Source organism: Amphiprion ocellaris, chromosome 24 (genome assembly GCF_022539595.1).
Source record: "Amphiprion ocellaris isolate individual 3 ecotype Okinawa chromosome 24, ASM2253959v1, whole genome shotgun sequence".
Classification (NCBI taxonomy): domain Eukaryota; kingdom Metazoa; phylum Chordata; class Actinopteri; family Pomacentridae; genus Amphiprion; species Amphiprion ocellaris.
Window position 1 is genome coordinate 9,930,976 of NC_072789.1, and position 13,549 is coordinate 9,944,524.

At 38.3% G+C, this 13,549-nt stretch overlaps 1 protein-coding gene across 1 annotated transcript; it reads right to left on the reverse strand.

Annotated features, from left to right (window-relative positions):
• Positions 1-29: 29 nt before the first annotated feature.
• On the reverse strand, positions 30-8,181 carry LOC111581946 (tubulin alpha-1C chain-like). Its single transcript, XM_023290369.3, has 4 exons — positions 8,020-8,181; positions 3,650-3,872; positions 1,669-1,817; positions 30-1,176 (listed from the first exon to the last, which is right to left on the reverse strand). Exons 1-4 carry the CDS (start codon positions 8,020-8,022, stop codon positions 202-204), a joined length of 1,350 nt encoding a protein of 449 aa, XP_023146137.1. The 5' UTR covers positions 8,023-8,181; the 3' UTR covers positions 30-201.
• Between the last annotated feature and the right edge of the window lie 5,368 nt (positions 8,182-13,549).

A 13,549-nucleotide genomic window follows, 5' to 3' on the forward strand; every position in this document is an offset into this window, starting at 1 on the left:
ATAGTAAAGTTTTGATCAGGAGCAGTGCAGAGGGTGTAAACAGCTTTATTAGAAAAGAAGATAGACACGTTCTCTCTGATTTGAGAGTCATATTTCAATAAAACCAAACACCATGGGATTGATCTTGGACAAAGTGCTGCTGGTCAGCACAACAGAAGTTTTGTATAGATGACATTTGAGTCAATGCGAGAAAAAACATTTTCAATACTCCTCCCCTTCTTCATCCTCTTCAAACGAGTCGATGCCGACCTCCTCGTAGTCCTTCTCCAGGGCGGCCATGTCCTCCCTGGCCTCTGAGAACTCTCCCTCCTCCATCCCCTCTCCAACGTACCAGTGGACGAAGGCCCTCTTGGCGTACATCAGGTCGAACTTGTGGTCCAGTCGGGCCCAGGCCTCGGCGATGGCGGTGGTGTTGCTCAGCATGCACACGGCCCTCTGCACCTTGGCCAGGTCCCCTCCAGGAACCACAGTGGGAGGCTGGTAGTTGATGCCCACCTTGAAGCCTGTAGGACACCAGTCCACAAACTGGATGGAGCGCTTGGTCTTGATGTTGCCGATGGCCACGTTGACATCTTTGGGCACCACGTCTCCACGGTACAGCAGACAGCAAGCCATGTATTTGCCATGACGAGGGTCACATTTGACCATCTGATTGGACGGCTCAAAGCAGGAGTTGGTGATCTCGGCCACGGTGAGCTGCTCATGGTAGGCCTTCTCTGCGGAGATGACCGGGGCGTAGGTGGCCAGTGGGAAGTGGATACGAGGGTAGGGCACCAGGTTGGTCTGGAACTCTGTCAGGTCAACATTCAGGGCTCCATCAAAGCGCAGGGAGGCAGTGATGGAGGACACGATCTGGCTGATGAGGCGGTTCAGGTTGGTGTAAGACGGGCGCTCGATGTCCAGGTTCCTGCGGCAGATGTCATAGATGGCCTCGTTGTCCACCATGAAGGCGCAGTCAGAGTGCTCCAGAGTGGTGTGGGTGGTCAGGATGGAGTTGTAGGGCTCCACAACCGCCGTGGACACCTGAGGAGCTGGATAGATGGCAAACTCCAGCTTGGACTTCTTGCCAAAGTCCACAGAGAGACGCTCCATCAGCAGGGAGGTGAAGCCTGAGCCAGTTCCTCCTCCGAAGGAGTGGAAGACCAGAAAACCTTGGAGTCCGGTGCACTGGTCAGACTGAACACAAAGGTACAATTTACAAGTTACAACTCCAGCAAGAACCAAAAACAAATCCATTTCTGACTGGTAATTAAAGTAAATGACATCAAGAGCTATTCAGATGGAATACTCTCAACCAACACTTTAAGAAATGAATGGCTTTTAGATGTTTTTAACTGTATTTTTTTAATTTATTCAATTTGTTCAATGACTTGAATGTATAATGACATAGTTTATTGTATTAAAATCAGCCAAAAATAACATTTTCCAGATATTTGCAGTAACGTAAAAGAAACTATTATTTAATGTCTACAAAAAGTATTGCCAATTTACAGCTACTTGCTATTATTTTCATAATTTTTACAGTTTTTGAACCTTGTAGTCTTCCACCATTATTTACCACATTTTTCTTGCACCCTTTCTGCTTTTTTATGGATTTCGTTCTGGATATCTGGATGTTTCTTAAATGCATTTAAGTCTCTCATCAGTAATGACGAAGAAAAACCTTACCAGTTTGCGGATCCTGTCGAGAACAGAGTCGATGTGCTCCTTTCCGACGGTGTAGTGGCCACGGGCGTAGTTGTTGGCAGCATCTTCCTTCCCTGAGATCAGCTGCTCGGGATGGAAAAGCTGCCGGTACGTCCCTGTCCGGACCTCATCTGCAGGTAAGAAAGGGTTTGATAGCATTTTAATGCAGTGGGAGGAGTCTGATTCACTCTTAAAATTTAAATATACCTTTAAAATATGAGCCAAAAGGTAATTTGTTTAGTTTATAACTGTTGTTAATGTGGTTTGGGAAGAGACTGTAGCTGACACAATAGAACCTTTTCACAGCAGAAGCACAAAAAGCAAATGTTTATTAAAAACATTAACCATGGCTCTGGTCCATTTTGGTTTGCCAGTAAGTCTTGCAAGCCAAGGCACTAAAATATAAATTTCATGAGCGATCAGTTGTTATTAGTTGCATCTGGGCTTGCAAAAACTGATTTATAACTTACTATTGAAAATGAGCTTTTGAGACCTGATTTAAATTGAAGTGTGTGGAACCACTGGCAAACTTGGAACTGAGCTTTGGACAATATAAATTTATATAAATGATGAAACCTCGATCCAACACTCATTCACTGTTACATCATTTGTTTGTTAATGTGGGTAATGTTCAGCCTGTTTATTATTCTTTATGCTTTGCGGACTTTGTAACTTCCCTCTTTGACAATCATTAACGGATTTTTCTGCGGCTGCACAAACAAATTTGACAAATCATTTACTTGTATAGCATTATTTTTTAGATGTTTGAGTTGAAAGCAGCGGACTTATCTCTTTACAGGGTACTAATTTGTGAGTATTTATAGGTAGTGGAACTTTTGGAATGGAGCTAAACATTAACTGGTTGAGAAGTATTTTACAACCACCATGTTTTTCAAAGCTGCATCTACAGGGTTTCACTCTGTTTTTGCTCTATTTTTTGTCTCCACGAACTCCTGAGGGAAATATGTGGCTCATTAGCTGCTAAATGCTCTCCTTTGTTCACCAGTTAGTTGGCAAATCTGCTCTTCAGTGCTGAACATGTAGTGTATGGCAGGATTTGATGGTGTTCTGACAAAAAACTGACTTGTAAGACGGTTTGACCTCGCTAATTTATGAAAGTACAGGAATGCTTGGGATAAAGTTTTTAGTGCCAAAGAATAATTGCTTGAGAAGCCTAGCATTTTTTGGTAATATTTTACAGCTGCTGTGCTTTTAAAACCTGCTTCTCCAAAATTTCACTCTCTTCTTCTGCTCTGTTTTTGGTCTTGCCCAACTCCTGAGGGAAATATGTGGCTTTGTAGCTGCTAAATGCTACACTCTGTTCACCACCTAGTTAGCTAGTGTGCTGTTTCGTACAAATTTATAGTTTCTTTGCATTTTTGCTGGCATTTTACAACAACCATGTTTTTAAAACCTGCATCTACAAAATTGCATTTTTTATTTGCCCTATTGTTGGTCTCCATCAACTCCTGAGGCAAACATCTGTCTTTTTAGCAGCTAATTGCTCCGCTATGCTGCTAATTTGTGCACAGCAGGCGTTGAATTATAGGATTTCTTAGTTACTCTTGCATTTTTGCTTCAGTGTGTTTTAAAAAAAACGTGGAGCAACAAAAGAAAAGGTCATGCATTGCCGTGTGCAAAAAGTGATGCCATAAATCAGTTGTTTTTGATACATTAACTGATTTATCAGCCTCTTTGAAGGGCTTTAGACTGCAGTGAAACAGATAACAAGGGCTGAAGGAAACTTGTATTTCCTTAGACAGATCCCTAAAATTGAATTTATCACTTTACTAGAATAGCTGGCTTCACTGAAAATGTTTACAGAACTAAAACAAGCGCAACCACCACTCCTTCAACAGAGCTCCTAAACCTAAACACCAGCTTCTGGGTAGAAATGTTGTCAACAAGTTTATGAAACTGCAGTTTTCTGCCGCTTGGTGCAAATCTTAAAGACAGTCCTCACCTATGACCGTGGGCTCCAGGTCCACAAAGATGGCTCTGGGGACGTACTTTCCGGTGCCGGTCTCACTGAAGAAGGTGGTGAAGGAGTCGTCGTAGCCGGTGCTGGGCTTGTCGCTGGGCATGTGGCCGTCGGGCTGGATGCCGTGCTCCAGGCAGTACAGCTCCCAGCAGGTGTTGCCCATCTGGACACCAGCCTGGCCGACGTGGATGGAGATACATTCGCGCTACGGAAGCAAAAAGACCATTATTATTATTTCATTATTGCGTGTTGAATCCAACACAGCTCATAGATATTTCATGTCTGACTGCAGACTGGTTCACCATTTTCCAGCTGCAAAATGTCAAATGGTGGAGTAAAAAAACATTTCGGCCCATCCTTTTTTGCTGTAACACTAAAGACCGACATTTCTGCTTTTAAACCTGTCTTGACCTGCAGAAAATGACAGCTCAGCACTCTGAAACTAGGTGGAGTCTGCTTTTGTTTTACCACCCTGATTTGTTTGATCTCTGCATTCAAATTTCCAGCCTGCGTCTGCAGAAAACCTAAATTCTCAACCATACTTGCAAGTTGGATGCAGCACCTCAAATCAGGCGTCACTGATCTAAATAAGAAAGCGGTTGTGATTAACGCCGTCCTGTCACACTGTCTGCAGAGGCCAAAGGGCTTCCACTCCCTGCTGAAGCATTTCTAGTTGCTTGTAAAAGATGTGGGTGGGGGTGGAGGGTGAACTCATGCAGTGGACAGAAACAAGTTTGGTCTCATCATTTGGAAGTAAAGTTTGTCCTGAGGGAGTTTAGCAAGGAATGTCGTCTGTCCTGTTTGGTTAACTGGCCTTTCAAGAGGAGAGTAGAAGGCAAAATCCTCACTGCACGTTTTTCCAATGAGAAAAAAAGAAGCATCTTTAAGAACAAAGTTACTTCTTGTACTAAATTCTGCTGATCTATACCTGCTTTGTGCTGCAGTTTGTCAACAAAACCCAGCTGTCATTATAAACATGACATAGCACAGATGTCATGTGTTGCCTCAAAATGGATTCACACCTTTCAAGACGAGAGTTTAGGTAAACTCAGCTCTGTTGTATTTACATTTACGAAATAGCTTCATGTTTACGAGGTAGCTCAGAGGGAGAAGAGACCTCTGACCTCATTTTAACTGGACGTGAGCCAGTGAAATATTCATGCTGTTGTGAAATTCCTCTGTCAGCTCGTCTTTGAATCTGTAGCCTGAAAAAAGAAGGACTGGACAGCTTGTCGTGTTTTCACAGTGAGAGTTTTTGGTTTTTTTTTTAAAACAAGGCGACCGAAAAGGCGCCTGATAATCAGCCCTGAAGCATTTTTTACTTTAAAGAACATAAAACTGCCGCTGGACAGATTTTTTAAGGAACTTTTATCATGCTAGAGATGATGTTAAAACAGCTGAAAGTCAAAGGTTAAAATAGTTCACAAAAATAATATAGAAATGGCTACAATAGCATCAAGTAAATGGTTGAAATAGTCACTTAACCAGAAATTAATAAAATGAGTAATGGACAATTACCTAAAGGTAAAAGGTAAATGGTTGAAATAGTTAACTTCAATGTAAATGAGCTAACAATAATGAATAAATGGTTTAAACAGCTTAAAGTAAAGTTGAAATAGTCACTTATCCATAAATAAATGGCTGGACTATCTAAAAGTCAATGGAAACTGAATGTAAATGAGCAAACAACAGAGGGTTGAAATGTGATGTTGAGCCAGTCCAAGCTGCAGCACCAAACAGAGCCACACTGTCAGTGCAGCTTTACAATCGTGACGAATCACCACCAACTACAACTGGAAGCTGCAGCGGAGTTTAAACATGGAGCTCTGGGCTTGTTTTGAATTTGGATCCCCCTCTATAGACTCGTGACGACCAGAGGAGGAGTCTCAGTGCCAAGTATGGCGATGGCAGCCGGCTATTTTCAGTTCAATGTCAGCCCCACTAACCTGTTTGGACTGCAGCTCGTATCACGCAGATAATACGCTCGAACTGCAGAGTGCTGCTAAAATAAGAGCGTCTGACTCCAGGGAGCATTTATGGCTGCTGCAAAACACAGTGCAGTTGCAAAATCACTGCTGTGGAGCTCTGCAGCGAGATCTGAGCGCTGATAGTTTTCAGATTGGCTGTCTGGATATGAGGAACGTTGTGTCGCAGCGTGTTGACACGGATCCCGGCCTGTAAAATCCACACTTCACATGCTGAACAGAGCGTCTATCTGCTTTCTGCATCTTGTCCAGACGTCACGTTTGACGTCAGGATTTCAACACAGTGCAGCTTTGTGCCGTAAGGCTGCGGTGAACCAAAATACAAGAACGGGGATGAGTCAGAAAATATTTGGAAGTGAAACTGGAGGGTTGTTGTTCTTGTTGTCTTGCTGGAAGTTGTGTTTTTTCCAAACCGAGGTGGACGAAAGGCGAATTATATCCATTAAAACCCACTTTTTAAGGTGGAATTTGGGTGTTTTTGACATATTAATGTTCTTTAGGACAAGTTCTGAGTCACTTTTTACAGGTTACTGGTCTATCGGACGCGTTTTTGATCTATAGGACACATTTTGAGTCGCTTTGTTTTTTTTTCTTTGTTTTTGATCTGTTGGACAAATTTTAGGTCATTTTGGACACATTTTTGATCTATGGGGCAAGTTTTGAGTCATTTTAGACAAGTTTTTGATGTATAGGACAAGATTTGAGTCATTCTGGACACATTTTTGATCTATAGGACAAGTTTTGAGTCATGTTAGGTAAAGTTTTGGTCTGTAGAACAAGCTTTGAGTCATTTTGGACACATTTCTGGTCTATGGGACAAGTTTTGTGTCATTTTGGACACATTTTTGATCTATAGGACAAGTTTCAAGTCATTTTGTAGAAGTTTTTGATCTATAGGACATGTGTTGAGTCATTTTTTGTAAGTCTTGATTATAGGAAAAGTTTTGAGTCTTTTTGGACACATTGTTGATCTATGGGGCAAGTTTTGAAACATTTTAGATAAATTTTTGATCTATAAGACAAGTTTTGAGTCATTTTGCACACCTTTTTGTTAAGTAGGGCAGATTTTCAGTCATTCTGGACAAGCAATTTTTGCTCCATAGGGCTGGTTTGTCATTTTGAATAGGTTTTTTGTTCTAAAATGCAAGTTTTGAGTCATTTTAGATATGTTTTGGCTAAACAAGGCAGGTTTTCAGTCATTTTGGATAGGCTTTTGATTTATTGGACAAATGTTGAGTCATTTTGGACAAGTTTTTGTTAAATAGGGCAGGTTTTCAGTCATTCTAGGCAAGTTTTGAATAATTGTGGGTAAGTTTTTTGTTCTTGATGATAAGTTTTCAGTAATTTTCGATTAGTTTTTTGTTATATAGGGCAGATTTTTATTCAGTTTGGGTAAGTTTTTGTTATATAGGACAAGTTTTGAGTCACTTTGGACAAATTTTTGCTAAATAGGACAAGGTTTGAGTCACTTTGGACAAGTTTATTGTTAAATGCAGCAGATTATTAATCATTTTGGATGAAGGGCAGGTTTTCAGTTATTCTTTCTAAGTTTTTTGTTAAATAGGGCAAGTTTTCAGTCATTTTGGTTTGGGTTTTGTTTAACAGGGCAGGCTTTGAGTCATTTTATGTAAGTTCTGTTATCGAGGACAAGTTCTGAGTCATTCTGGGCAAGTTTTTTGTTCTTTAGAACATGTTTTGAATTATTTAGGACAAATTATGAAGCATTTTTTACTAGTTTTTGTTCTATAGGACAAGTTTTCAGTCATTGTAGATACATTTGTCAACAAAAGACAGTTTTGTTGCAATTCAAAAACCTGTTTCAGTGCTTTCTAAATGACTTGCAAACATTACAACACTCTCTCTGTTTGCACTAAAAGGAAAAGGTCAACTTCCTGAACTCGCGCAGAGGAATGAACACGAGTTTATTCTCCCGTGCCGTCACAAGAAATACATGTTTTAGTTGTCTGTTATGGTGTTTTTTTTGTTTTTAAAGGTGTGTTTCTTCCTCCAAAGGCAGGAAATTCAGCCGGTGAACATACAGAAATGTAAAACGCACTAGAAGCCACATCAGCGTTCTCGACAGGCCATATGGAAACAGTTAACCCCTCCTGGAGCTGCAGCCAGCCGCCTGGCAGCATGTTTCCTCTCACTGACTTTGAGTTTTTCAGTTTCAAAACACTTTGTGGCTCAGTTTTATGTGCTGTCGCGGCCACAAAGCTGAAACAATGGACAAAAGCTCGACACAGAGGAAAAGTTTGGAGATATAACACCAAAACTATGAGTCACAGATCAAATACGACTTCAAATTCTCACACTGGCTCTGAGGATATTAACTACAAATAACAGTAATAACGTCTGAATACTCACCATGGTGCTGTTTTTGTCGTCCTTTTCTGGAGAAGACGTGGTTTGAAGGCTGCAGGTTCTCACAGTTCACCTTTAATGAGATCTCTGTGAGTGAATCCCACCAGAGTTTGACCGTCCAGCACTTTTATAGCTACAACAGGAGGTGGAGAGGCAGGAGGTGGAGCCGCCGACAGCTGCGACTCTGTTCACTCCACATCCTCATTTTTAAACACAGGACTTCATATTTGGCCTTGTCACAATAAAAGCACACAGGAAGTCCCCACACAGTAATCTTAGAACAAATATCTCAGTCATTGTGGACAATTAATTGGTATTATAGGCAGATTTTGAGCAAATAATGAGTAAATTTTGCCATCAATTTGTTCTTTAGGACAAATGTTGAGTCATTTTGGAAGGTTTTGTTCTTAAAGATGAGTTTTCAGTCATTCCAGAGCATTTTTTGTTATTTTGGACCTATATTCAATCACTTGAGACATAGTTTTGAGACATTTTGAACAAGTTCTGACATGATTTTGTTCTTTAAGGCAAGTTGTTTAGTCGTTTTGGACAAGTTTTTATTCCACTGACACATTTTAAGTCACACTGGCGGTAGTTTTGTTGATTAGGGCAAGTTTTTATTCAATTTGGGCAAGTTTTTGTTCTTTAAGACAAGTAATTTAATCTTTTTGGACAAATTTTAGTTGTTGAGGACAAGTTTTGCGTCAATTTGGACACATTTTTGTTCTGTCAGACAAATTAGAAGACACATTGCACATATTGTTGTTTATTAGGACAAGTTTTTAGTCAATTTGGGCAAATTTTTGTTCTTTAAAGCAAGTTATTTAGTCTTTCTGGACAAATTTTAGTTGTTTCTGACAAGTTTTGAGTCAGTTTGGACCAATTTTTGTCCCATCAGACTAATTTTGAAGACACTGCACATATTTTTGTTCATTAGGACAAGTTATCAGTATAATAATGGGCAAGTTTTGGGGTTTTTTTGGGGTCAAATTTTGAGTCACTTCGGCTCAGTTTTGAGTGTTTTGACTGTGGAAACGCTTCCAGCAATTGTGGACAACTCTTTGCTATTTTGGTCAGTATTTGAGTAATTTAAGACATTTTGTGTGCTCTTTAGTTCAGGTTTTGAGTGATTTTAGACATGTTTTAATCATGTTGGATAAATTTAAAATGATTGGGGGAAATGTTTGAATTATTTTGGGCAAAATTTTGTCCACATTTTAGATAAACTTGTACTCATTGTGGGCAGATTTCCTGTCAAGGGGAACAAATTTATGTCATTCTGGGTAATTTTGGAGTAATCTTTGGCATGTTTTTGTTTTTAGGACAAGTTTAGATTCAATTTGGACACGTTTTTGCTATTTTAGACTAATATCCATGTGAGAGAAGGAAAAAAAACACTGACAAACTGCAGAAACAGAATAAAAATAACACAAACACAACAGCTAATTAAAAGAATTATCCAATTCAGCTGTCAGAGCTATAAATGTATATTTACTCTAAAGAGAAATCTGGGGTTAAAATAATGTGTTTCACTTTACTATCCCCTAAGAGAAGTGCGTTGACAGCAAAGAAGCATAAAATAAACGGAATGAAAATGCAACAAGGCTGTCTTTTTTTTTTAAACATTATTCAGGTTTTATGAATGCAGCCTGGTGGTTTTAATTTGAAATCCTCTGTTTTGTTTTATCTAAAATCATCAGTTCTGCTTAGAACCACCAGATGGAGTCGTCATCATTCAGATTTAATGACCAGTAATCCTCCTGAACACCAGTTACACCAGTTTCACACTATTTATGAAAGCAAACAAAATTTAAATGTTAGAAGGTCACAAATATTCACATTTACATGATTAACTCCAGTAAATATTCAAAGGTTTTTGGTTTTCTTGTCAGGTAAATAGGTTCATTGGGGGTTAGGACTGTAGCCACAAGTGTAAATTATCAAAATAAATTATAATGTATTTACTTTAAAAAAAAAAAAAAAAAAACACCTCTTATTTTACAGATGTTCCATGTTTTGTTAATGATAATATCTAATGAAATCACAGGAAGAAAAAAAAAATCGTGTGTGAAATACAAAGCCAAAGCTACAAATCAATCAAAAGTGGTTTGTTTTTTTTTGTTTTTTTTGTGTTTTGGGGTTTTTTTTGGTCTTTTACAGTGTTTACCCATTAAATGACCTTATTTTTACTCTAATGTATAACGAAAAAAGTGATTATTTAACAGAAATCTGCCGGTATGTGACTGAAAAATGATACAGACTTTTAAGAACTTTTTTTGCTGCTGCTTGTAGAAAATCTGATATAATCTGGTGAAGTACTTGTTTTGTTTCTAGTGAACTTATCTTAATGAGTTGAGTGAACTCTCAGCTGCTCAAATAGCTCAAATTATACGAATTCATGTTTTTAGCTCCTAATGAATATGAGATATTTTCAGCTCAGTTAGTTAAGAATGAGTGAAACTGAGATGTTTATGAGAAAAAATGAGTTGATTTGACTGAATTACTTCATGATGTGAAGGAAACAGTTTAAATTAGCGTCTACAGCGGTGCATGCAGTCGTGTTTAGTCCGTCGGATTCAGGGGGATGAAAGTGTTTGTGAACTTCAGCTGTCCATCACTCTTTACAGGAATGTAGAGCTGCTGCAGGAGGCTGAAGCTCATCTCTGCAGGCCTCCAGCTCTGAATGGAAACGTCCTCATAATCCTCAAACGCACCCTGAGTCCTCCGGAGCCTTTAGCTCCGTCCCCCTGAACCGCTCATTCCCCTTCAAACGCTCCCCTGAGCATCTCTTTCTTTCTTTCTTTCTTTTGAGACGAGCGATAGTTTGCGATAGCGGAGATCTGTTTTATGTTTCGGCCTCCACAGATTAATTTTCTTTTTCGTCTTTCTGAGCGGCTCAGACTGTAAACTCTTTCTTTCTCTTCTGGCAGTTTTTCTTTGCGGCGTTTTGAGTCGCTACGTGACGAGAACAACAAATCTTTTCAGTTTCAGTTGGTGGGTTTTTCCTCCTTGACCAACTGGATTTCAGTTCATTTTATTCATATTTTTTGCTGAAAACTAATTTAAAAATTCCCTGACACACCTGGGAAGTTTTGTCTCGGGAACAACTTTGGGTTGTAGGTTTCAAAAATTAAAATTTGTTTCGAAGATGGAAACTAGACGAGCTACTTGTAAATATGTCAAGAATCTATATTTAAAAAATAAAAAATTTTCGTCAATACTGTAAATCTGTAAAATGATGTTTATATGTGTGTGTGTGTACATGTATATAACTTTTTTCTGTAATTTAACGAAAAATAGAGAATCTGTAAAATGACAGATTAAAAACATATTTACTATTTTATGTCTTTAATAATTTATTTAAAAAAAAATAGCACACACACACATATATATATAGAGAGAAAGATTTTTTTCCAGTAAACTTGAAAAAAATATCTGTGATGTAATAGGAAATTATCAGTAATTTAACCAAACAGGGAAATAAAATTGCAATTAAAGATTATTTGCCACATTTTGTTTCTTAATACACATAATTTTCTTCAATTCATGGCAAATATCTGTTAAAAAAAAAAAAGAAAAAATTAATAAAAGGACACATACATGATCTCCTCTCACATTAAACATTGACATTTATTTTAATTATGGAAAATTGTAGTATTTTTCAGAAGATATATTCATTTTCTGTTATTTTGTGATTTTTTTTATGCCCCAGCTGCCTAATTATTACAAGTTTTTATTTTTCCTTACAGTTATACATTTCTGTGTACTACAGATTTTATAATTTCATAGCCTTTATACAAGTTAATATCTATCATTATTAATTTAAAAATTAAAATAAATGATCTAATGTCAAACTAAGGCTAGTAAATGTATATGTGGGGCAAAAAACTGCACTACAAACCATAACTGTCATATATTACATTATATTATTGCCATTTTATATATATTTTTTTTTCAAGAAACCTCTGACTTTGGGTTTATACAAGAACCTGCAGGTACAACTTAGTTTTTCACTAAATCTGTTTCCCCACGAGATGCTTGAGATTCTCTAAATCCTTTCTGCACGGTTTTTTAACAAACTCCTGCTAATAAATTGCATCTGGATAAGAGCTAAATAACTGAAGTAGGATATTTCTAGTGCTCCATGTATCACTTGGGATCCTCTGTGTGTGTTCTGTCCTCCGTCTCCGGGCTTAAATTAAAATCCAGTCCACCGATTCAAGTGTTTGTATCTCTATTTGTCCTGTTAGCGCCAAATGCTAATTTCACTCCCCAAAGGGTTTAACAACAAACTCTAATCCCTTCCAATTATTATCTGTTGTTTCGGTGACAGAAACGGTTGCTAAGTGGACTCGGAAGTACTCGTCTGTTTAATGCAAAATCCACTGATCGCTTTCCCAAACAAAGAATCACTTTCAGGAGCTTTCTGTGGCTTTAATTTTGTTAATTGGTGGCTTTAAAGTGTAATCGCTCATCTTCCTGACTGTTTATTGTGTTGCATGGCATTCCTCGGTGTCATACAAGTGTGTTTTTCAAGACGCCTTGTGGTGGAAATCCGTTTTTCACTTTATAACATATCTGTGTGGCTTTTTTTAGATGCTTTCTCAGACTTCCAGGGTTTCACACATCAGTCAGTCTGTAGCAAGTCGACTAGTCTCCAATTTTATCTATATGATATTTAGGACCTAAAATTGAATTCTGTTCATATATTGTGGCTGTATTTTGAGAATTATTGGCCCTTGAAAAGACCCACTAAGTTCTTTTAAGTGTGTCTGTATATGGATATGTTCATATTTCTGACTAAAATACGGTCTTTATTTAACTTTTAAGATCACTAACATCAATAGAATTTCATGTGTGGCGAATATGACAAGACAGGGGTCCAATTTTTTGGTTTTATGAGTTGAGACTTTTCCTGAATGACTCAAAATTGGTCAAAATTACTAAAAAATGACCCAGAATGATTCAATTTTGTAAAAAAAAAAAAAAAAAAAAAAAAAAAAAAATGACAGCAATATCTCTAGAAATGGTCAAAACTTGACCAAAATGGCTTAAAACCCTACCTAACATGTTTAAAAGTCACAAAGTTTGTCCACAATGACAACAATATATAATTATTGATCCTTGAGCTGCACACTGAGCTGTTTTTTCATCTCACATATTGATTTCCAGATTACCCATAGAGCCCAGAGTCAATTAAAATGAACATTGATTATTGAGAATGACTGAAACAGTAACAGGTGTGATGATAAAGACTGAAAATTATTCAGCTGCAGCTCATGGAGGCCGATAAAACAAAGATTTCACCGTCATTGTCTGTGTGTTTTTTGTCTCGGTGCAGGTTTTAGGACCGCTGTGACTCCAGATGGAGGTTTTTTTTATTTATAATTGCAGCACCTGATCGGTAACCTGTAATAATCAGCGATGGATTACATGTTGGAAGCGAGTGGGGGGTCCCCGGCTGGTCTCTGGGCCGACAGCGATAACGATAAGCCGCATTGAAGCTGGATGGATGCAGAGATCAAAGTGTGAA

Bases quoted from the DNA above. Each gene is read 5' to 3' on its own strand.
- LOC111581946 (XM_023290369.3), bottom strand. The intron at 1,818-3,649 runs GTGAGGACTGTC...TCTTACCTGCAG, and splicing joins CCTGGAGCCCACGGTCATAG to ATGAGGTCCGGACAGGGACG. The intron at 1,177-1,668 runs GTAAGGTTTTTC...CTTTGTGTTCAG, and splicing joins TCGACAGGATCCGCAAACTG to TCTGACCAGTGCACCGGACT.